This window comes from Globicephala melas, chromosome 2 (assembly GCF_963455315.2).
Source record: "Globicephala melas chromosome 2, mGloMel1.2, whole genome shotgun sequence".
Taxonomy (NCBI): domain Eukaryota; kingdom Metazoa; phylum Chordata; class Mammalia; order Artiodactyla; family Delphinidae; genus Globicephala; species Globicephala melas.
In genome coordinates this window covers 84,570,623-84,595,725 of record NC_083315.2, presented here as the reverse complement: position 1 = coordinate 84,595,725, position 25,103 = coordinate 84,570,623, and the positions used below count along the sequence as shown (strand labels likewise).

At 38.5% G+C, this 25,103-nt stretch overlaps 1 protein-coding gene across 2 annotated transcripts in view; it reads right to left on the bottom strand.

Annotated features, from left to right (window-relative positions):
• ATP8B4 (ATPase phospholipid transporting 8B4 (putative)) overlaps positions 1-25,103 on the bottom strand; it is a 258,066-nt gene that overhangs the window by 49,225 nt on the left and 183,738 nt on the right. For both annotated transcript variants that reach the window (XM_060294275.1, XM_060294274.2), the window contains exons 17-23: positions 18,757-18,872; positions 15,257-15,421; positions 14,165-14,276; positions 12,321-12,426; positions 4,591-4,738; positions 1,420-1,603; positions 519-742 (exon numbers count right to left, since the gene is read on the bottom strand). In XM_060294275.1, the coding sequence (XP_060150258.1) occupies positions 519-742; positions 1,420-1,603; positions 4,591-4,738; positions 12,321-12,426; positions 14,165-14,276; positions 15,257-15,421; positions 18,757-18,872 (1,055 nt within the window). The remainder of the gene's footprint in view (positions 1-518; positions 743-1,419; positions 1,604-4,590; positions 4,739-12,320; positions 12,427-14,164; positions 14,277-15,256; positions 15,422-18,756; positions 18,873-25,103) is intronic.

Below are 25,103 nucleotides of genomic sequence, written 5' to 3'. Positions count from 1 at the left end.
AAATAGAATCCTAATTTACGAATTTGCTAATTTTTCTTCCTTGCTACCAACATAACCTATGGATCAATTTTTATCTGATGAATTGCTGTCAAACAGCCTTGAGGTCAGGGTAGCAATTCCTTCCCCTGATTTAAAATATTTACATTCAGTGTGTTGGGTGAGTGATCATCTTTCCAACAGATATGCCTCAACTTTTCTTATTAGTGTTTCTCAGATTCTGAATTAAAACTCTACATCAAGCTTACCTGTCATCATACCCAAAATTTCAATAAAAACTTTAAAATGCACAGGAAGGAGTCGTCATTAGTTACTATGTAAATAAGCAAAAAATAAAACTCTAGCTAAATATATATTCTTTTTGGGCTCAAAGCGCAAGTCAACTATCCATTACATAATTTGTCACACTGTCATTTATATTAGATATATAAAAATGATCTCTATTGATTAGTAAAGAGCCATGAACAACAGTCATCTACAATCCAGGGGATCGTATAAAAGAAAGAAACTTTTTTACCAACCTGGGCTGAGAAACCACAGAAGAAACCAAACCAGAAATGCACAAGTGTGAATGCAAAATTCTTATAGAAGAAATAGCGTAAGAATTTGCACATTCGGAAATAGGACCACCTTCCATGAACAAGGAGAAGCCTTTGGAGGTATCTAAACTGTGCAAGTGCGTAGTCGCTGGCTAGGACTGCCTGCAGTCCTTCCTGGCCGCTGATGCCGACACCAATGTGAGCACCTACAAAGGAGAAGAGGGACAGTTTCACTCCTCAAACAAAGACACAACTTCTTTGGGGAACCTATCACTCCTCTTTTTTTAATTTGTTTTTTTATTTTTGGCCACACCACTTGGCTTGCGGTATCTTAATTCCCCGATCAGGGATCAAACCCGGGCCCCCAGCAGTGGAAGCACCAAGTCCTAACCACTGGACCGCCAGGGAATTCCCCTATCACTCTTCTTGTATGTTATTATTTATTCACAGAAACCCTTAGCATTTATAACTTTTCCCATATATTATCTCATGAAACACTCATGATAGGTATTTATCCTAGTTTTTCAAAAGAGAAAATTGACTCAGAAAGTTCAGTAACTTGAACGAAGTTTTACAATTTGTAAGTGGCAAAGCTGGGACTAAACCTTAGTGTTGGGACTGTGTATCTAATGTTCATTCCTCTACACCATAGCTACTTATTTCTCCAAACAGTGACCAATAACATAAATGATTTAGTTAAAGGTGTTTTCTTTTTTGTTTTTAATGAATGCTAATAATGGTGGATGAATTGAGCCCTAAAAGTATTAATTTCAGAAACACTGGGAAAATTAAATTGCAATGCAATCTCCATTACATATTGCCAAGTGCTGAACCTGGGAGCTCCAGGTCTGCAGCACGCCCCGTTGAGCAAATGTCCCCTTACTTTTGATCATGCTGACGTCATTGGCTCCATCGCCTATGGCCAAAGTGACAGCATTTCTGTGCTTCTTCACCAGCTCTACTACTTGAGCTTTCTGGAGAGGGGTGACTCGGCAGCAAACCACAGTCTTACACATGCAGGCAAGTTCTAGAAGATCGTTCTTGACATCATTTTCTAGAGCATGGGCCTACGTTATTTTTTTTTTAAATCCACAATAGAACGAGAAATAATAAATGAGAGATGTCATTTGGGAAGCAGATTTCTTGTTTCTCAGCTGATTTCTAAACAGTTTCATTCACTTCAACAAGTCATTGTTGACTCAGGGCCACACAAACAACAAAAGAAAAGAGTATTGAACTCCTACTTAGTGCCAAGGAAGTTTACCATAAAAGTAAAAGACGCAGTGTCCTGTGTTTCTTCCTTGATACATTATCGTGCTGCATTGGAGAGATACAGTTGAATGCCGGAAAGGGTCCGGAATCCACTAAAATAAGGAAAAGCAAAGGCCAGAACCAATCCATCACCTCACCAAGTTTAGAATGAACTACAAAATGATGATTTGTCTGTTCTACATGATGACATTTTTGTTTCCTTTGCACTGTTGTTTTGTATATTTAGTGTTTCTTGTTGTGGTTGTTAATGTGAGAGCAAATGAGAAGCAGATGATCTGGAGATTAGCCCTTGAAGAACATAGCGACTGAAATCAAGAGAGGCCTGTGCAAAGGGTGGCATGCAACCTGTGTCTCAGACAGGGTTCCCCAGCCATTTACACCCTTGCACTTCTTAGACATACCAAAGAAGGACTGAAAAAGAGAACATAATCCTTTGTAATTAAGTACAATTTTTTTCTAGAAAACATCTCTACATTATTTAATAAACACATGAAAAGAAAACAGGAATCCACCTAAACTTAGAGTCATCATTATCTTTGAATGAATCTTTAGTGAGATGTTCACAGCCCATTCACACTCTGGCCCCTATATTCCTTTTGAGTCTGTCTTCTACCACCACCTTCAGGTTTACTCTTTACTCCTGTCAGGCCAAGTTGCTTGTTTCCATAATTTGGCAGGTTCTTTCTTGCCTTTGTGCCTCTGTACTTGCTGTTTCCTCTACCTGAAAACATCACTTCCTCCAGGAAGTCTTCCCTGATTTTCCCATGAGGAACTAAATGTGCTGCTTTGCCTCTATGCTCTCAAAGCACTGTGTCCGGGCTTCCCTGGTGGCGCAGTGGTTGAGAGTCCGCCTGCCGATGCAGGGGACACAGGTTCGTGCCCCAGTCCAGGAAGATCCCACATGCCGTGGAGCGGCTGGGCCCGTGAGCCATGGCCGCTGAGCCTGCGTGTCCGGAGCCTGTGCTCCGCAACGGGAGAGGCCACAACAGTGAGAGGCCCGCATACCGCAAAAAAAGCACTGTGTCCATTCCTCCTTATAGTATTTGTCATACCACTGTGAGATTAGCTCTCACCAGATGACAATCCCTAAAACAAGGACTGTGTTCTCTTCACATCCTTATCCTCAGCCTCTAGCACAGTGACCTGGACATGCTTAATGAATGTTAATGGGATGAATGGAAGGATGGGTAAATGAGTATAAAAACATGACTCTAATGCAGAAAATTCTCGTGTCAAAGCCTACAATTCTTAGGGGAAATTGTGAGTTAGCTTTCTCAAATATAATTACCCTCTCTGAAAGAGAAAGTGTGTAACTGGCTGTCTTGCTCAGAATGGTTCCCATCTCTTTCTTTTCTTTTTTCTTTATTATCAACAAGTGAAAAACCTAGACACAGACTGTGAGAAAGAAAGACCCAATTACATTCTGCAAAGCATCAAGATTTGAGCAAATTGGAATCATGATTTTTTTTAAAAAACTGACCATACTAGTAGAAACACAGTCAATTCTCCTTAAATTAAAAATGACATTTCATGGTTTCATAAGCTTCAGGCTTTGAAGCTGAGGGGGTTCTTGAAGAGTGTCTATCTTAGCTCTTTCTTTCAACAGATTTAGAGACAGAGAGAGAATCTTCTGTGCTATCACCTTAGTACTCTAACTGCCCACACACTGGCCTCTTTGAGCCTGAGGGAAAGTCAAAGCACAAGTCATTTGGGACCCTTTCCCTATTGTGGTTGGTCCCAGGGCAATTCAGCTTGAAGACCGCCAGCTCTAAGTCCCAGCTGACAGGCTTAGAATTTTCAGTTGCTGCTCATTTGTGCAAAGGAGAAGTTCGTGTCATCTGGACAAACTTTCAACTAAGCTTGGCCTGCAACTGAGCTCTGTAACTTTCCATGGTGTAGAAGGCAACACATCATTACGTCTGGAATCCAGCTGGATAACGCTCTAAGCACTAAGAACTAACAGACAGCTGATCACAAGGGGGGGAATACAATATACTCATTTCCAACTTCTTTTGTCCTCTAAGAAACTGTCTACAAGAAGATACGTTTATTTTCCAAACTCCCAAAAGTGGAAAATGACCATCAAAGCCGGAGAAAGATGTGAGATTAGCTCTTTGTGCATATAAATGATAATTTCACTGGAGTACAATCAGAGCTTTTGTTTTCTAAATTAGAAACTCAGAAGAGCTTTTGATATTTGTTCAAGATTTGGAACCTGAACTACATTAAAAGTACAATGCAAGTTTATTCTATTACGACAAGAACCAGATTTCCTAATCAAAGCAAATTGTTTGGCATCGCTCTAAAATGCTGCTATTTAGAAAGACCACTAGAGGTATCTTAATGGCAATAATTTGGTGTGGTAATTATATGAAGGTCAGGTTGCGCTCTGCAAATCACAAACATTAGCAAGAGCAATAATTGCAATACATCTATCCAGTTGCATTATTTTAATTAAACAACAGGGAGCTGTGACACTCTCCCTCAGAAAAGCACTTAAACAGTACTGCTAAACGGTCTGTAGTCATTTAGACAAGATTGATATCCTCTGAATTCAGTATTTCTTCAGATCCTCCCCTTCACTGTGGTGGTTCAAGCAATAATGTATGAAATATATATTAGAAGTTTCCCTTTCCTTTGCAAACAGGAAATCAGTGCATATGCCCTATTTCTAGTAGTGTCATTTGTTTTGAATACACAAAAAAAGATTTCATTATGACAGCACAAAAGAAATGATTATTGGGGTGGAGAAAAAGGAACAAAAAGCCTTAAGCAAACTCACCAAACTGTGGCCATTTATGATTAAGGCATAATCCCCTGTTACGGTTTCTTCTACAACTGAGTCCAACTCCAGCGGCTGCTTTTTTTCAAAAACTACATGGCCATTGGAAAAACTTCTGTTTTGTCCAAACAAATTTTCCTTTGCTTTCCTTAAAGGAGAGGGGAGGAAGGCAAATCATAACAAAGTATACAGAGCATACCTATTAACTCTAAGGAGAGACTGGCCTAGAGGTAAATTCATTTCATCACTATTCAGACAGACTGCTGCATGAGATACAGTTTCAGTAAGCTAGCTGGATAATTCTTTGCGATGGGGATACCATAGCAAATTTGCAAATTCCAGGAAGTAGGAGGGTAAACATAAGGAAAACAGATCATCTCGAACGTTTTAGATTACCTAAAGGCTAAATCATCATCTTGAGCTGGGCTTGAACTAGGTGCTCTTGATAAATTTGATACATAAGGTTACCTGAGCTTCACGGACTTAAGAACCACTGATCTGGCACCTGATGTTGTTAAACAATGGAAAGGGAAAGACTAAAGACAATTGATGAAATCTTCTAGGAATTCCAGGGAATTCTGTATATAAAATAAATTAATCAACTTGTAGAACAATGTAACATGATCCAACTTAAAACGGCAGTCTTCTGAGAAGCACATCTTTTAGAAGTTTGACAATAAAAACAAATAAAGGCGTTTACTGAATTGGCATAGTCATTATAACATAATGGAATATTTTAAGTGAAAATTGTACTCATCAGCCGAAACAATAGAATAAATCTTCTGGGAAAGACACTACAGACACCAAAGTGTAGAGGGTAGTTCCAAATGGAAAAAGCAGTCATTTTAGCCCTCAGCTTTCTAATTATTTGAAATTGTAACACTAATTTGTTTACAAGTTTTTTTTAAAAAAACATCTTCTGGCTCAACATCTCCTTCTGCTGTCCAGGACCAAAATCACATCCTGCATTTAAGCAACCCAGAGAACCCAAAGGTTACATGCCCTTGGCTCCAGAGATGATATTATACGTTTTAGCAATCAGTTTGCAGAATCAAGTAAAAAGATTTATAAAGTCAGAGTGCTATGTGTGAAGTTTAGGGAGTTAAGGAAGGGGGCGGGAGGGAGAACAGACATGAAAAATCATTGTTTTAAGTGGGAGATACAGGGCTTTTGCATCAGATAATCATGTCAGGGAATCCTCCTCACACTCATGAAAATTTACAGTCCATATAATGAAGAAAGCAAGAGAGACAAGTTCCTCCAAAATGAACATTTCTCTGACAATGTTGCAGAGCTCATAAATTAGGTCCTCAGAAAGCACCAAAGGGCAAACATCTCCTGAAGTTTCCTTTTCAGTAAAGTTCTCACTTGCTGTATAAATGACTCAAACTCTGTTTTCCCCCAGAGAATGAAAGCATTCCAAAGAAGGGTGAAGTTCATGAAAGTATTGGCTGAAATTCTATTTACTTAGGATTTTTTCCCCTAAACTGTCTTCCTAACATCTCACATGAACCCTTTTCCGGGCAGAAAAGGGACAGTGTTTCCGGCTCTGCTTAAATCCCCACTGCACTCCCTCCAAACAGGCCAGCCCTTTGCCCATGCTCTATAGCTGTCATTTCTTTTTCTTCCTGGAACTTAGCTCTTCAAACACCAGCTGGTCCTCGCCAAACAATTTATTAGGAGGGAAAAAGCGACACATAACTCCCTTCGTGGAATATGAATTATACATTTTTGCAGGCATGATACACAATGCTTTACTACAGAATACAAGTAACAAATGCTAAAACAGAAGAGTGCCTGATTTTTCCAAGCTCTGTAATGAAGGGCAGTCTGTTACAATGTTGGCATGCAGAAAGGTATTATCGGTTGAGGCGACTTTGGCATTCACAGCCCCATGCCACCACAAACACAGCAAAGCACAGTTAGGCCCACGTTAGCTTACATGCAATCTATAAAGAAAAGAGATGGTAGGAGAAAGAGTCATTTTTTCAGTCTTAAGGCGCTCTATATTCAAACCTTAAAACGACCTGTTAGAAAATAGATGGAAACCATGACGTCATGTTTAGACAAATACAATTTTGACTTTGATATGAGCATTGGGCTTGAAACCTGGAGATCTGGCTTCAGGCCCAAGGTCTGCCTCTGATATCTCATATGCCCACAGCTGAGCTATCTGACCTCTAGCCACTTGATTAGTCAGTTACAGACCCAGGCGAGAACCCAGGTCTTCAAATTCCTAGCGCTCTGTCTACTGCACCAAAAGGTTTACACATAGTTAGCCACAGGCTGCCTCTAGGTTGGGAAAAAGGCATAGCACTAGAGCACCAGTTAGGGTAAAAGAGTACCCTGCCAACAGTAGAGAAAGGGAGAAAGTACATGAAATTTTGATGTCAAGCCCAAGTTTCATCCCTTATTAACTGTGTGACCTATAAGATACTCAACCCCTGAAGCGGTATCTTTATTAGAATCTAGGGGAATGATACCAGTGAATCACACTGGTTGATACCATTATGAAAGCTCAGGCAGCTGTACCAGGCTGTACTGGAAGGTCTCCAATATTAGTGAGTACTCTAAAATTTTACAATTTATGATAGAAACTAAACTTACTAAAACATTTTGCCGGGGTGACTAGAAATTGAGAATTAGGAACAAGGTGCATTTTGTTTGGCCTGCATAATGTCTAAAAAGAATCCGTATGAATTTATGGACAACGTGTTGTTCACCTTCACCAACGCCCCAAACATTCCATAATGCCTTGTACAGCCCAGATCACACAACTAATATTTCCTGCTTGGCCCTGGAGCCATTTGCATTTATGAACCCTGCTCATTCAAACAATAACTTTCCATCAAGTAGGTGTGCAAAAAATGCAATATGTATTTTGTTGATTAAAGAGGAAATGTCAGTTCCTAGGTATATCACTAGGATACTACTCAGAAGCAGTAGAGTCACTTCATGGTTTAATTAATTTTCCTAACAATAAAACATGTGCTCAATGCAACAAAAATGAAACATGTAATGGGTTTGCTTGTCAGCCCAAGCAAAATTACATCCTCAGTCTGCTTTTCTTTGGGCAGAAGACATATGTATTGAAGAAATGTAATCAATGCAGTAATATTTGGAGAAAGCATAACAGGGTTTAATTGTAGATTTCTGGGCATGCCCTGAATACTAAAGCAGCTATGGCAGCAAAGTTAACCCAGGACTCAATGTGTCTAAAACATTTTCATGACATTAAATTTGAAACAAGCTGTATGCATGCATGATATGCATGAAACTTACATATCAATGTTTATGAAATAATTGAAACATATTTGACAGGTTTAAATATGAGCATTTAGGTCATTTCCTCCCAATAGTTACTATCACTTATATCCTCTTCTTCTGATACTTCTTTTTAATGTTTTTGCATGAAAAAGCAAAACTCTAACCCACTGAACTCAAAGGTGTAACACAAGAAAATTGAGTGGTGTAAATTTATCATTTCAATATTTCATCCCCAAAGCCATGGGTTTAGATATAAGTGGCCAAGATTAGGATTATAGAGAGCAGCACCTCCAGTAATAACTTTTCTTGGATGCTCTTTTTTCCCCATAACATAAAGCAACTGTATACTATAAATGTATTGATTCTTCTCATACAGAATTTTCTATCATTCATTGCCTCTCTGTTGTAGAGTCTCAGAATGGGGTAATCTCCAAATCTGAATTGAAATAAACATTATTTGCCAGCAAGTTAAACAAGGTGGCCTCAAGAGTCCTGAAAGAATTAGTCTAGATGGAAAATCTTTACTTTTTTCCCTCCTCACTAAAAAAAATGGAGATAATCTTTTGGCTTTTTTCCTAATTGTAAAAGTATTGTATGGACACTATTACAACTTCAGATAACACAAAGAGCCATAAAGAAGAAAGCAAACATGATCCATAATTGTATCACCAAGAGAGAACAACTGTATGTATATGTTCTCAAGAACTTGATGTGGAGGTAGGTAGGTAGATATGGATATAGATGTATAGTGTTTTATACGTATACATACATAGATACATATATACTTTTTTAAAAAAATGGATAATGTTATGCATGAAATTTCATAAACTCATTTTTCACTTAAATATTTCGTGGACATCTTCCAATGTCAAAAAACACATAATCACTTTTAAGACTGGATAGTATCTCACTCCATCTATATATCATAGTACTTAACAAAATCCCTGTGGCTGGGTATTTGAGCAATTTCTAATTTTCTATTATCATAATCGATGCCACAATATGTATGTATGTATACAAACACACACACGTACACACACACATACATTTGTCCATTTATTTTTCTTAAGGACAATTCCTAGAAGTAAGAATCATTGGGTCAAAACTGTGCACATACATAATTTTGAAATATATTGCTAGTTCACCGTCTAGAAAGTTTCTACCAACTTACACTCCCAACAACAGTATATAGGAATTCATATTTCTCCACATTCCTTCCATGTAATGACAATTATGTCACCTACTTAGTCAACCACATGTGGCTGGATAAAATCTTGAGAAATTAACTTCGGTTCCCCACCCCTTGCAATTACCACGGCCACCACAGGTGACCCTCTCTGTTTACTCAGAAACATACCTTGCCTCGGGGGATCTGACAGGGCCAAATACAGAGAAAACAAAAGAGTCAAGATTTTGTTTTCTGAGTACCAAAATGGACTCCTGAAACTCATAGCAGCATTGTCATCCTGAATTCCAGCAATCTGGAACTCCACTCATTGGGCTTTTTGAGAGGGAAGAGAAAAGTTTCTTCAAGTGTCAAAAAACTAATCCTTAAAGGAATCAGGGCATAAACTGTTGCCCTAAGCAACAGACTAGAAAAAAATGACTCCTTTTCTCCATTTCCCATCCAGCCTAGAGGAGAGGGACTTTGAAGAGGAGGTTAGATGCTCGTGAATCCCTAAAAGAAGCCTGGGTGCTGACCCACACCCTGGACTGGGAGTGGATAATGGAATTCTCAGATAAATTTTCAGGAATCTGAGTATGGACGCGTTGCCACTGAAGCATAGTGACATGGAGGGTAGTAGAAGAAAGAGAGGTAATCATGTGAGAGCATGTCTCAGACACAGAGAGGTAAGGAAGAGCCCCTAAACTTCCATGTTTCCTCAGGAGGATGCGGAAGTCAGCCAACAGGGACAGCCAGCAACCCAGAGACCAGGGACCAGACAGGGACACAGAAATGGGAAGTGCCAGAGGCCACAGGATAGACGCTGAGGATCAGTGACAGGTAAGGCAATTGCACATCCTAGACGTGAACTAAATTTACCCAGAGTGCCTAACTTAATTGTTCTGTCATCAGGCAGAAAAGGGGTTCAAGTTCAGTTTTAGAAAATTTAATGAGTTTCTCTTCTTGCGCAGCTCAGTGTATTCCAGGCTGTGAAGTCAGACAAGCTAGAAATGACAGAGCCTCCTTCTGCATCTCTTCACATCAAGTCGAATTCCAAGTCCTATCCATTCTACCTCCGAAACAGCTATCAATTTCATTCCACTTTTTCCTTGCCCGTTCTTACCACCTCGCTGCCTTAGTTCGACCCTCATCATCCCTAAACCTGAGTATTGTATTCCAACAGCTTCCTCATCCATCTCCCCATCCCATTCATTTTCTGTCAAACATACTCCATCTATCCTGCCACTACAGTGTTATTTCTAAAGTGCAAAATTGGATTTGTCTCTTTTCTGCTTAGAAGTCCTCTCCATCCATCCAGTACCTTCAGGATAAAGTATATTCACTTTGGCTTATCACTCAATCTATCACCACTTCATCTCTGAAAAATTATCCCCGCCCATAACTCTGTAGTACACTCCAGCTACAACTTGACAGGTTGCTCCTGGAACATAACATATCTTTCACGTCTGTATGCCTTTGTGTGTGCTGTCCCATCAACCTGCAATATTGTTATTCAATGTAATCAACAGAGGAAGAGGATCCATAAAATTTGCAATGGGAGTCAGCATGTTGTTTTCAGTGTCTTAAGAAGGTTAATGAAAAGTGTAGAATTTTCTATGATAAGAACGTAGAGACTCCCTAAGTTTTTAAAGTTTTATTTTCCTTTCAGCTACCTTATATCAACCTGGTGTAAAAAACTGCTATATCACACTGGTTAGAAGCTGTGACTGAAGATTATGTGTGTCTTTGCCAAATAAAAATTAGGAAATCTAATTAACTGTGACTGATATAATTTTATTATTATTATTGATATGATTTTAATAATAGACTCCATAGGGTCTATTGGGGAAATATTTTTAAAAATTAGTCCTTTTTGGTGGAAAGATTGAGAACAATGGCTGAAGAAAGAGGGCGAGAGGAAGGGAGGGAGTGAAAAGAGAGGAGGGAAGGCAAGAAGGATGCTCATTGAATAGCCATAAAGCTTTATGTTCTTACATTAATCCCCCAAATAAAATAATTTACAAGGTAGGTATTTGTGTGTTTTCCCATTTTACAAATGAGGAAACCAAACAAAGAGAGGTTAAATAGCATCTCAAAAGTCACTTAGCCAGCCAGGAGCATGAAGACAAGATTCCAACTTGGCTCCAGTTAACACAGAGCCTGTACTCTTCCTCTTACACCTGCTCTCTCTCCCTGAAATCCATTCTGCTCTAGTTGCTAACCTGGTGTCTGACCTCAAGTGAAGCAGCCATGTGCCTCAACGACTGCACTTTTTATATTAGCTATTTAAGGAGAGTAAGAATACACCCAAGGTGTGTTTAGAGAGACACGTGACAAGTGAGTGGGTGCACAGGCTCTGGGGCCACGCTGCCTAGATTCAACCCCAGCTGAACCACTGACTAGCTGTGAAACTTTGGGCACATTACTTACCCTATGTGTGTCTCAACTTCCTAATCTGTAAATCAAGGATAATGATAACACCTTCCACTGGGTTGCTTTGAGAATGAAACAAGAGAATACATGTCTACTGCTTACCATAGGGTCCCAGGCACTATCTCAAAGCATTTAGCAATAGGCTCGTTAGAATCTTGATCTGTTTACATCTATCCTCCTTCAGCAAGAGTTAAATTCCCCCCAAAACAAAAAGTCATTTAAAGAAAAAGATTTTCTTGAGGTAAAAATTTTAATTACTATTAATTATTAAATAAATTGTTAATATTTTCCCAATAGACCCTATGGACTCTCTTGTTAAACTTATAGAAATAATAATAATAAAATTATGTCAGTAATCATGAGATTTCCCAACTCATATGCAGTCTCCAGTCATAGCTTCTAACCAGCATGATACAGCCATTTTCTACAGTGAGTAAGGCAATGTAAAACGGTTGGGAGATTTCATCTATAAGTATCAAGTGGGGTGCTGACAGTTAAGGCTTCCTTTCTTTTCAAAGTTCAGGAACAAAAGTTAAACGATGGAGGAACGTGAAGGAAGCCCATCGTGCCCCACTGCTGTGCTGAGGTGGCTGTGTTAGCCCCTCGAGACTGTAGCAAAAGCGGCAAAGCAGTTGGCCTCTAAGCCATTTGGCCAGACCCAGAGTGGGCTGAGTTTAGAGAAGCTCCTACCAGCGCCAGCAAGCAAAAATTGTTATAAGACAGCACTTTTTGAAGTTCTGGGGAAACAATTAGGCAGACTTTTAAAATGTTCTTCTTCAAAGGGGATTTTCCTCTTTCTCAACTATCAGATTTTCCTTTCCCCTCCCCCTCCCTCTGTTCCTTTCCTCCTTCCTCTAGCACTTACCTGAGTTCTTCTCTGACCTCCACAGCTGTGTTCCCTGCTATGATGAACACGTCATGCATGTCATCAGTCAGCATGTTGCAGGCATAGCCAATATTGATGGCAGTTTCTGATACATAATAAAGTCGACTTCAGTTAGAACATTACTTAATAACATAAGTACCTTTTCATAAAAGTTTTGAGGCCCTTGCTCTATTTCCTTATAGCCTACAGGCCTCCTTAACTTCAAAGAGAGCATGATCGGTGACGAAATACAAGAAGCCCAGGGAGAAATTCAAAGATTTGTTAAATCCATGGAGAAATAGCAACATCTGTGAATCCTCAGCATTCTCATCTAGTTTTAAAAAAACGTTTTGATTCCCAAAATGAGTACTCATGAAAATGTCCCAAGATCTTGTGATTAGTAAAATGTATACATTTAAAAATTTTTACCAGAAGTCTCAAATACTGCCTTTAGAGAGCTGAAATACTAAACTTAGCTATTATTCAATCTGATATAATAGACAAATTGAAAAAAAACTCACAAAAAGTTCAGCTGAACAGCAAAAATGATCTTACAAAATTTTTTAGTTCTTCCACATGCAACATTGCCATATTTCCATTAAGTGAATAGAAATTTGGAATTTGGCTATCACCTCAAAAAAAACCAGGACTGCTGCTACTAGATAACTAGAGTATTACATGATATTGACTAGACCTTCCTCTAATTTTGTAGAAATGGAGCCTAGGATAGTTAAGTACCCCCTTTCATCTGCAATATAATCATCTGATTCTAATTTTACTGAGTCGTTAGACTTCAGCGAATTCTATAGAATCATTAGGTTTGTCCTAAGTCAAGGAAGACAACTGATAAAACCTCACAATGTCCTTTGTAGAAACCACAGAAATGAAAGCTAAACAGTAAACTTGTGGATATTCATAACTAATTGAACAGCTGTACCCACTGATCAACATCAAACTCTAGGAAGTCTAATAACACAACACAGAGCTCGACTCTCTATGGTTTATCTTTTGTAATCAGTGATTTGTGTAAACGTATAGAGAACTGATTTATCATATCTGCAAATACTCCAATGTTCTAAAAAAGTTAGATAGAATCTTAAAAACATGTGTGCCACTTAACTGAATATTTCTGGTCCACTGATAGCCCAGCAGAAAATCATTTTTGTTTTAACCACTGCTAGCAATAGATCCAAAAGGTATTGATCCCCTTTTCTTTCTTAGGAAACACAGTATTCTGAACATAATGACTCTTTCTCTGATGACTTGGCATATTGTCATGCCTGAAAGTGGGTCAGCTCTCCTTGTACAACTGCATGGGCAGTCCTGGAATCAGCCAGGTTGCACTGGTACAGCTGTGGTAGTTGTTAAAATACCAAAATATTTCCATACCAGCTGATAAACAGCTGCTTCCTTGAGACTCTCCAAAGCCTACCCCTCCTCTAAGATTCCCAAACCTTCCTACCATGAAGAAACTAAAGAAGTAATGCTGAGGTCTCCAATGTCCTGCTTCAGAGCTGTGCCACTCCCTCTCCTAACCAGGAGCAGTGCACATACAAACCAATAGTTCAACATTTTTAATACCATTGTTGCCTACGGGTATAACTATTATTTTTAAGAGGCAATTGAGCTGAAACTCAACTGGCCACAGGGTATACTATAGAAGATATTTTGTTAGTTTGATAGTAAATTCTTGCAATATATGAGCTTTCCTTTTTGTATTTCAACTCTTTCCTATGCAGAGGACCGGGCAAATGTCTCCTTAATTAAGCTTTCTGGTTAATTAAAATTTTACCACAGAAATTATTGCCCCCTTGTCAAAACATCATCATCTATTTTCAAATTACCTTGTTTGTCTCCTGTTAGGACCCAGATCTTAATATTGGCTAGTGATAAGCTTGTAACCGTTTCAATAACACCCTCTTGTAACTTATCTTCTACAGCAGTTGCACCTAGTAGCTTCATTAAAAAAGAATACCTCACGTTAATGCATGAAAAAATACCCATAACATCCACAGCTTTCAATCACAGAGTTTAGAGGTCAAGGGACATGAATTGAAGATGGAGCGTATGATGCACTGATATAACAAGCATCCTATTATGTACAGAGGTGGGCTGGGAAGGACCCTAGAAGGAGGTTCCCTAATCAAGGCAACTGATGGGCATTCCGATTAGTGCAGAGATCCTGGGAGTTAGAATTTACCTGAGGGATCTGATATGCTCAGATAACATATTAGGATAATATGATAATATGGACTTCTAAGGACTTAAGAATCCCCCAGTTATATTAACATGGAAGGGTACAAAGTAGAGCCCTCATCTCAGAGTCAGGATCACAAAAAAACTAGAGCCATTCTCTTAAATTAACAAACCATCAGATGCCATAAACTAAAAAGTGAAGGTTCTTGTGCAACATTTCATCCAAAGATGAGCAAGGTGTGCTCCCTAATGCCTCACAATAGCTAAGCATTCTGGCCACTAGGGCCTCAGGGAAGAGTGGTTTCTAGAATATATCACACTCTGGACAGTACAGATATCATCAGAATCTCATGGGTCTAGGATGGTTTACAGCTACAGCCCCACTCTTCATGGCAAGTTTCCCTGCTCTAAAAAGGTGGGTTATAAAGCATGGAGGAAAAAAAAAACACCACACATAACATCAAACAAAACATGACATACCAGAGGCTGACAAAGAATAGGGAGTCTACTACCTTCTACTCTTGGGGGACTTCCAATTGCACAAGCTACTGTTAATAGAAATAATCCTCTGGCCACATGTGGCAAGCTCAAAGTCAACATATAAAGCATGATTCATTGTTTGAAAGAGTAACATCTGCTGTGTGCAAGATGATTTAGCCAATGGATTATTCCCATGCTAGATCTCTAAACACATATTATCCCTTCTGTAAACACAAACCATCATGCTTCTAAACTCATACCATCAAATCCCTTTCGATTTCTTCATACAGCCCTGCTATCCGTTCATCCCTCTCATCTACGGCAGCGTTTGCATCTTCAAGCATCTTGTGCCACTCTTTGAAGTACTTGTCATCCAGATCTCTGTATGCGATGGCCAAGGTTCGAAGGCCTTCTCCTGCAAATTCCTGCCAGGGCAGACGGAGACTTAGGAACCATCCCAAAGCAATAATCACAGCAATAAAACAACAATGACAATAATAGGTAAGAAGTTTTGCACTCAAATTTATTTTATCTCAAGAGCACTACTTACTCATCCTGACCTCCAACTTTCTAATCCCCTTGGAAAGGGGAGATGATATTTTTATTTTGTGTCTTTTTTGGTTGAAACATTCAAGGGACCTAGCATTCCCCCTTAAGACTGCTGAAATGCCCTCTGAAGGGTCCTAGTTGAGAGGTGATCAATGGTGCCCATGACTTGAGATAACAATTTGAAGCAACATATTCGTTTCTAACCTATCCCCTGCCTGAAGGAAGCACTGCTGGTAATGTGAGGGACCCAGCCTGTTTCAAGGCCTATGGCCCTTGGCTTTTAGGGGAGAAGAAAGAACCCTCAGAGGAGCCATAGCTCTCAAATCAAAGGTAGGAGGCTCTCTCAAGGGGCTGCAGCATGACATCTCACCAAAATCTTGTCACCTTCCTCCTAATAATACAGCCACATCTAAAATTAACTCTGTCCTACTTGAGTTTATGTTTGAAATTTTCCATAATAAAATACATTTATTCAATAATAGATGAATAAATAGATGTCAGGTGATAGAAATTTAAGGATATAAATTAAAGTTATAATAATAACTCTAGGGGAAAAGTGAGAGAGAAAGGCAGAAAAGTTTAATATAAATGCTCGCTTCTGGGAAGTAGTACTAGAAATGGAGGCTGACTTTTACTTTTCAACCTAGAACTTCTGTAAATCTTTTTTTGCTATATTAAGGCCTAATTTTAATAATAAAACTGTTTGAAAGTTTAAAGAGACAGTCAAGTCCAGTTAGTTTTTTAAAAAATCATTATTTTTCTAGAAACTATTTTCTATGGAGTTAGTATTTAATAATAGGTCAAATTTATCAGAGGATGATACTCTTCATTTAGTGTCTCAGGAAGCCAACAATCTTAAATTATACCTCTAGTGCTTTATGCTTCTAACATGAAAATAAATAAATAAAAATAGGAGGCTGGTAGTTGCTAAGTGTTTCACACAGCTGCAATAGCTAGAAACATATGTTGAATGCTTGGGGAAATGCTAAAAATCTCCCACTTTGCCTAGGCCTCTGGTGGTCATTTTATGGGCTTCCACACTGAAAGCGTTTTCATAACCATTTCTGCTCCTTTGGGCACTGCCACAGAGCATGTCTTCTCTGTTGTGTTCTGGCTTATGAGACAGACACAGGTTTGCAATCAAGCATATATTAAACCATGACACACCCTAATTAGGTAAATGGAAAGAAAAGTCAGTGCATACTGCGGTGATGTGGTTTAGCCCAGAGAGACCATGAGAAAAATTATCCAAATTTATCTCGTAGGCAGTTGGTAGCACTTTGGATATTGCAATCACATTGTACAAGCCCTCCTCCAAGACCACCACTGGGTCCCCTACTGATCTGAAAATCTAGTTACTGCCTTTTATAAGGATCTTTTGTCCTCTTAATTTGCACAAACACTTCTTTGACTTTAACTTTTTTTTTTTTAACATCTTTATTGGAGTATAATTGCTTTACAATGGTGTGTTAGTTTCTGCTGTATAACAAAGTGAATCAGCTATATGTATACATATATCCCCATATCTCCTCCCTCTTGCATCTCCCTTGCAACCCCACTTGGCATTACAGTGCCTTTCTCTTTGTTCTGCACAGCAGTGAATCAACTCTAAGATGACACTACAAAAGGGGACAGATGATTTAAGTTATTTAATTAGTGCACGAAACACAAGTTGAATTCTAAATGAACACTTGAACAAGGTCGTTTCCTATCATTAAACAATTCAAAAATCAATAATTAAATATAAATTTAAAACCGCAGAATTTAGAAGTCAAAATGAATAAAGTGAATGAAGCGAAAGCAAGTCAAATTGATACTACCTGGAAAATAAATCTTTTGCATAGAAATATAAAAAGATCAAATTTGGCTTCCCATACTTTAGCATGAAAATCCAGGGCCTTGGTGTTTGAGCAATGGCAAAATCAAATACTTATGATTCCAATGTTGTTTCCATAAAAAAAAAAAAAATTAAAAGACCATGCTAGCCTTCTGGAAAAGATTAAAAGAAAATCAAGAATGCTCTATTGGAAAGACAAAAACAATAGCTATGTTTGTAACCAATATTACCAGACCATCATTCTTTAAACTTAAAGTCAGCCAGAGTTTTTTTATTTGTTTGTTTGTTTGTTTAAAGATTCAGGGAATGTTTTATATTAAATATACGGCTTGGCAAAGAAAATGAATCCTCAATAGTTGTTTTCTTTCTTTTTTTGGAAGTTTAAAAAAATTTTTAATCTTTTTTTAACATCTTTATTGGAGTATAATTGCTTTACAAAGTTGTGTTAGTTTCTGCTGTATAACAAAGTGAATCAGCTATACGTATGCATATATCCCCACATCCCCTCCCTCTTGCATCTCCCTCCCACCCTCCCCATCCCACTCCTCAATAGTTTTTTAAAGGAGAGAAACCAAGGAGGAAATAAGAGTTTTGAGCAATTGCCCTTACATTTCATATTGGGTTAAACAGAACCTCAAACAGATAGAGAGAGCCTTGAATCTCAGATTTAAATCAAATAATGTTCATATTAATTCATAGACCCTTACTCTTTTGCAAAAAAAAAAAAAAAGGTGTGCCAAAGACCATCCCTGCTCCCTTTACAAAGCTTTTGGAAAGAAACTATGCATAGTCTTAGGATATATGCATTTGGTAACTTCAACCTAGGGAACACTAGTGACTCATCATGATTTATGACCTGAATAAAAGAACTCTTAGAGGAGAAAGTTGGCTACAGAGATTATTTCCCCCTCACCATATAAACACGACCCTGAACTATTCCCTGGAGGTAACCATAAGAGATTCCATTAGTACCAGACACATCAGAACCCAAGGGAAAGCGACCCTCCTGTTCCTCTTCCCTAAACCAGTCCAGTCACCCAGTGAAACAGTCCCCAGCTGTAGGGAAGTTAGAGCAGGTTACCCTTGGGGTCTTGAGTCTTCTGGCCGGAGTTCAGGAGCCCACACTCAGTGGCTACTTCTCAGCTGCTGTGTGTTAATCCACCTGCGGTGAGACCGACCAGACTCTCAGCAGGGTAGGGGGTAAGTCCACGTGCCAGCTTCTAAACATTCACTGGCACAGTTTCCTGTGGAACCGTTCTTCACATGCTTTCTATTTCAGAAGTCAGATCATTTAACTGATATTTTAAAAATAAGACCTAACCATAGGAAGCAGCCAAAGGGCCACCGTGCTAACCTTATGACAGAGGCACTTACACTGAGATGGTCTGACGTCAAGGTCAGGAGGTCTTCGTTGGATGGATGAAGTCTTTCAAACAGAATAGTGTCTGCTCCTTTGGAATAAAGCTTTATCTGTCCTTCTGGGTTTCGAACTGAAAGAAAAGTTGGGAAAGTAGATTATATTCGGTGAAATCCATCAAAACTTGACTGTCCCTGGGCTCTAGCCAGGCAAGTTGGAAATGGGCATGCTTTAGCCACTAGTAAAGTATTCAGTGCCTTTGGTTAAAAGGTCATTACCCAAGTCACTTGGCTTTACTCCTGTTTTATTAACTTAGAAATATTCTATCTACAGGAAAAAGTGTTTTCATTCTGATGTGTACAGCCTTGTTATTTTCCTTGACTCCTATTTCTGAAGGGCTGATACATTTAAATTAAGCCTTTTTTATTGAGCAGAACTGAGAGCTTTTTTTTGCCTGTCTCCTAATGTGAAATTCAAGACTGACTGTAGGAATCAGCTATCAGTGTCATGCCAAATGATCTCCATATGGAACTCTAGCCATTCAAAGCCATGGTTTATGCATTAGTTCACAGTCCTTGCTGACATATTTCTTCACCCCCTTTACTCCTTGGAAAAGCCCTTTCATTCTTGGGTCACAATCCTGGCTACAAGCACACTTCACAGGGGGCCTTCAAAATTAAAGTTTCTGTCTTCCTCCCACAGGAAGTCTGTATTAGTAGGGCTGTGTTTTTAACCTGCCCCCCAGGTTTGGGAATGACAGCCTTGACTAGGCTCCAATCCCTCATCTCCAATCCTTGTGCCCACCCCTGGCTGTTGCACATACTGCTGTCAGACAAATCTTTCTTTAAGCCAATCTTTCCTTAAGCCTACCTTTGCAGGCTTGGTCTTACAGCTTGGCAGACACCAGACACCTAATTATTTATTGAATGAATGAATGACATAGTAATGTATTTCTCCCCTACTATTTCTGAAGGGCTGATACAATCTAGGACAACTGCCTGTGTCACAACTTCATGGTCTGAACACTGACCCTCACAAGCTTCACTGAGTCAAAGATTATTACATGCTTTCCACTCAATTATACCTTTTCTCTAAAAATAGAATGCCTCAAAACAGATGAACATAAATATTGACTACTATTAGTTTAAGAGGATACAAAGTTTAGAGCTTGATTTAAAAGAATATAAATACCATACTACAATAAATTACTTTTCTCTCTAATCTTTTCTTTAATTGAAGTATAGTTGACATACAACATTATGTGTTACAGGTGTACAAAACAGTGATTCACAATTTTTAAAGGATATACTCCATTTATAGTTATTATACAATATTGGCTATATTCCCTGTGCTGTACAATATATGCTTGTAGCTTATTTTATACATAATAGTTTGTGTCTCTTAATCCCTACCCTTAAATTTCCCCTCCCCCCTTTCCTCTCCCCACTGGTAACCACTAGTTTATTCTCTATGTCTGTGAGTCTGCTTCTTTTTTGTTATATTCACTAGTTTGTTGTATTTTTAAGATTCCACATATGAGTGATATCATATAGTATTTGTTTTTCTCTGTCTGACTTATTTCACTTAGCATAGTACCTTCTAAGTGCATCCATGTGGTTGCAAATGGCAAAATTTAATTCTTTTTTATGGCTGAGCAGTATTCCATTGTATATACCACAAGATATATACCACATCTTCTTTATCCATTCATTTGTTGAGGGACACTTAGGTTGCTTCCTCTAATCTTTTGTTTTTTTAACATCTTTACTGGAGTATAATTGCTTTACAATGGTGTGTTAGTTTCTGCTTTATAACAAAGTGAATCAGCTATACATATACATATATCCCCATATCCCCTCCCCTCTCGCGTCTCCCTCCCACGCTCCCTATCCCACCCCTCTAGGTGGTCACAAGGCACCGAGCTGATCTCCCTGTGCTATGCGGCTGCTTCCTACTAGTTATCTATTTTACATTTGGTAGTGTATATATGTCCATGCCACTCTCTCACTTCTTCCCAGCTTACCCTTCCCACTCCCAGTGTCCTCAAGTCCATAGTTCATTCTCTACGTCTGTGTCTTTATTCCTGTCCTGCCCCTAGGTTCTTCAGAACCATTTTTTTATTTTTAGATTCCATATATATGTGTTAGCATATGGTATTTGTTTTTCTCTTTCTGACTTACTTCACTCTATATAACAGACTCTAAGTCCATCTACCTCACTACAAATAACTAAATTTTGGGTTTTTTTATGGCTGAGTAATATTCCATTGTATATATGTGCCACATCTTCTTTATCCATTCATTTGTCGATGGACACTTAGGTTGCTTCCATGTCCTGGCTATTGCAAATAGAGTTGCAATGAATATTGTGGTACATGACTCTTTGAATTATGATTTTCTCACTTCCTCTAATCTTTAATGACCCTTAGTCAACACTTAATCTAATCCAATTTCCTCCTAGCTTGAATAGATGTAATGCACCCTGGAAAATGTTTTTTATTGGGATTTGTCTAGGGCTTGTCTTCTCTTCTAAGACCCGTGGTCAACTTTTATAATTTCCAGAACATTTAATCCTAGAAAAGTCTGTCTCTTTCTTTTCTTATACAACAATCCAATTTAATAATTTCCCCCATATTTTCTCCCTCCCATTACCAGAGCTATAAAGGCAAAGTGTATACATCCCACATTTGCCAGTATGACTTCTCTATGACTGTTTATTTCTTATAGTCCAAGGTAGGATATTGGTTCTCAAACTTTTCGGTCTCAGACCCCTTTACACTCTTAAAACTTCATGAGGACTCCATATAGGTTCTATCTATCAATATTTACCTCATTAGAAATTCAAACTGAAAAATTTTATTGTATCAATAGTCTTAAGACATTAATTATATTACCAAAAGAGTAATTATTATAATAACAATAAACCCATTATATATTTACATAAATAACAATTCTATGAAAAATAACTATATTTTCCAAAACAAAAACACTTAGTTTGGGGAGGGGCATTGTTTCATATGGTTACAGATATCTTTATTTTATTTTTTTTTGGCCATGCCACATGGCATGTGGGATCTTAGTTCCCAGACCAGGGATTGAACCCACATCCCCTGCTTTAGAAGTGTGGAGTCTTAACCACCGGACCACCAGGTAAGTCCCTTACAGATCTCTTTAATGTCTAGCTTAATAGAAGACAGTTAGATTCTCATATCTGCTTTTGCATTCAATCTGTTGTATTATCACATGTCATGTGGCTTTTGTAAAGCTCCACAATATATTCATGAGAAAAAAATTGAAAGACGAATAATATTAGTATTATTATGAAAATATTTTTGTCCTTGTGCAGCCTCTGAAAAACTATCAAGTTTTCCTAGGGTTCCCCAGACCACTCATTGAGAACCACTGGTCTAGGGAAATCACAGACCAATCTTGATTTGTGCAAATCCCTCACCATCTCTTTGTCTCAGTTTCTACTTGTGAAAAGGAGATGTTTAAACAACCTAACTTCTAAGGTCTTTCTAGATCTACAATTTTCTGATTTAATAAAGATTTTCCATATCTGCTGCCTTCTCTTAACCCAGCATTAGCCCCTTTAAATTCTGAGTTTATGTAAACCCAATTTCATGGAATCCTGTTTAATTTTACTCACTAAACATTTCCTTTGGCAGCTCAGCAAGTTTTATATCCCTTTTCATTCAAGGCTTATAGTCACTTCTGCTAGGAAATCTCTAGGCTCATAAAATCTCAGTCATTTCAGAAGTTAGCTTTTAAAAATAAATTAAAAATAACATAGCAGTTTTAAATGTTCAAGATAACATGTGGGCAGAGCCTGGACAAAGATCATACATTTTTAGTTATAGAATCTGCTTCCATTGCCTGTCTTTTAAATACTGGTGTTCTTCAGAGATTTACCCAGGACTGACTTTTCCTCCCATCCATCACACTCTCATTGGGCAGTCACATTCTTTTTATGGCTTCAGTTTTCGTCGACAGGATGATTGCTCTCAAATGTGTATCTCCCGCCTAAATCCATTTCCAGTGCTCCCTGCCTGTACATCCAACTACCAACTGGACATCTTCTCTTAGATGTGCCCAAGCACATCAAACTCAAACTGGACACGTTATCTATCACCAATGACTAGTTACTCCTCCTATGTCTCCAGTCCTAATAACCAGCTTCAGGACTTCCCTGGTGGTCCAGTGGTTAAGACTCCACCTTCCAATACAGGGGGTGTGAGTTTGATCCCTGGTCAGGGAGCTAAGATCCCACATGCCTCATGTCCGTAAAAAAACTAAAACATAAAACAGAAGTAACATTGAAACAATTTCAATAAAGACTTTAAAAATAGTCCACATTAAAAAAAAAAGTCTTAAAAAAAATAATAATCAGCTTCAGCATTCACTTAGTCTCCCAAATCAGGTATCTGGCCATCACTCAAAGCTCCTCCCCCCCCCCCATACATCCAATCGAAGCCAAGAACTTCTCTCTGACACCTTCTCTCTTGCCTAGATTATCACATTAACCTAAATGGTTTTACTCGTTCCCTCCAAACTCTTCTGCAATACAGCCAGAGTCATCTTCACACTACTGCTTAGAATCCTGCAATAGCTTTCTTCTGCCCTTAGATCAAGTTTGGACTCTTAAACATGTCATAAACAGGGATCATCAGGCCCCTTTTTAGCCTATTTCCTATCCTGCTTCACCATTTTCTCCTGGATGCAACCGCAAAATACATTTTTCAATTTCACATTCTCCTTTAGCTTCAGGTTCCTGGAACACGGTAGGTACTTAATAAATATTTGCTTGATTGAGTTGAATTATAATTATGCAAAATTCGTTGAAAGCAGCAGATATGCCTTTGTGATACAAAGGAAAGAAAAAAGTCAGAAATGGTTCCAGGTTTATGCTGTAAGGGTATATATAATAGCAACACTCTGAAGGGTGATGAATAATTCCACTTTGTTATATCTTAGTTGGGTGGCTGTTCATACATCCACATAGAGAAATGCCTGTCACATGTCAGTGTGATTTGTATTTTGATAATCCTTAAAAGGTTTAGAGTTAAGAAACCTTTATCTAAAGATCTTGTAAGGGCTTTACAAGGAGTTACTGTAATCTATTCTTTAATAATTATCTGCCACTTGCCCCTATTAATAACTATCTTTGAATTTTATCTCTGTATTTTTATTTACATAATTAGTAGTATTAATCCTTCCAAAACTACATACTGAGATTTACATGCTTATCAATAGACTATATTATATACCTTCTGACAAAATTCTTTATAGAAACCTATTTTTATTTAGATACCTCTGGATTAAATCAGGGTTGTTGCCCCAGAATGAAAGTACCACTGGTACTTAAACTACACATTCAATGTGATTCAATGATTCAATGAATGACTGTCAAAAAAAGGAAACTTTGAAGAAGGAGGAAAAGACCTAAGAGGGGGAGGAGGAGAAAGAGCTGCAGCAGCAACAAATGTCTGAGCCTTCAGGTTGGGATGTTGCCCAACCAAGCCCTGTGACAATCATGAGGCTAACATTGTTTTTCACCTTGTTATCAAACAGAGACTTGTCTATCCTCGTGAAGTCTGTCTTTCAAATTCCTCCTGATTAAAAAACAAACAGAAATGAAATAAAGCCCGAAGCCTCCATGCATTCTGTGGTGGAACATTACCTTTCTTCATATGGGATCCATTAAGGCAAACATCCGATATTTGTGGTTAGGCTGTGATTTCCCCATAGCCTGTAATGGTGACCAACACTGGGGAAAAGCTGAAAGTTTCCCTGTGTAGCAATCTTAGGTTTCGTCAACACCCTCAGAGCAAAGAGAAACCAGTTCTGGGCCAACCCAACATCAATAACACTTCCCCTGAAGCTGTAAATAGAAGATAGTTCCTGCTGATACAACATTAAGCCAACACCCAGAGCAGCATGTGTGCTCATCAGTAACGCTGATAATGACTGCCTACAGCCTGTTGTCAAAAAACACTAAAAATAAACATCCTCAGATGATGTTTGGTTCCTGCTGAGAGCAATCTCCCAGAGCTAGTTTCTAGTAGTTAGAGACCAAAAGCCCTGCTATTACATATACACACGTTTTTCAGAGTAAAAATTGATCTAATATGATGATCAGGATATTCATAAGTTACATAAGTATGAGTTTTCCAAGAAGAGGAGAGGAGAAAAGGAGAGGTCTAGGTGTACGTGCAAACGGTGTGAAAGTGCACAATGCATGCCAGGAATGGTGAGGTCTAGTGAGGCTGGAGCACATAGTTTCGGGAAGTGGAAGAAAAGCAGCTTGAGGTCAGATTGCAAACAATCTTGAATGTCATGCTAAGGACATCCTTTAAGTTCTAGGA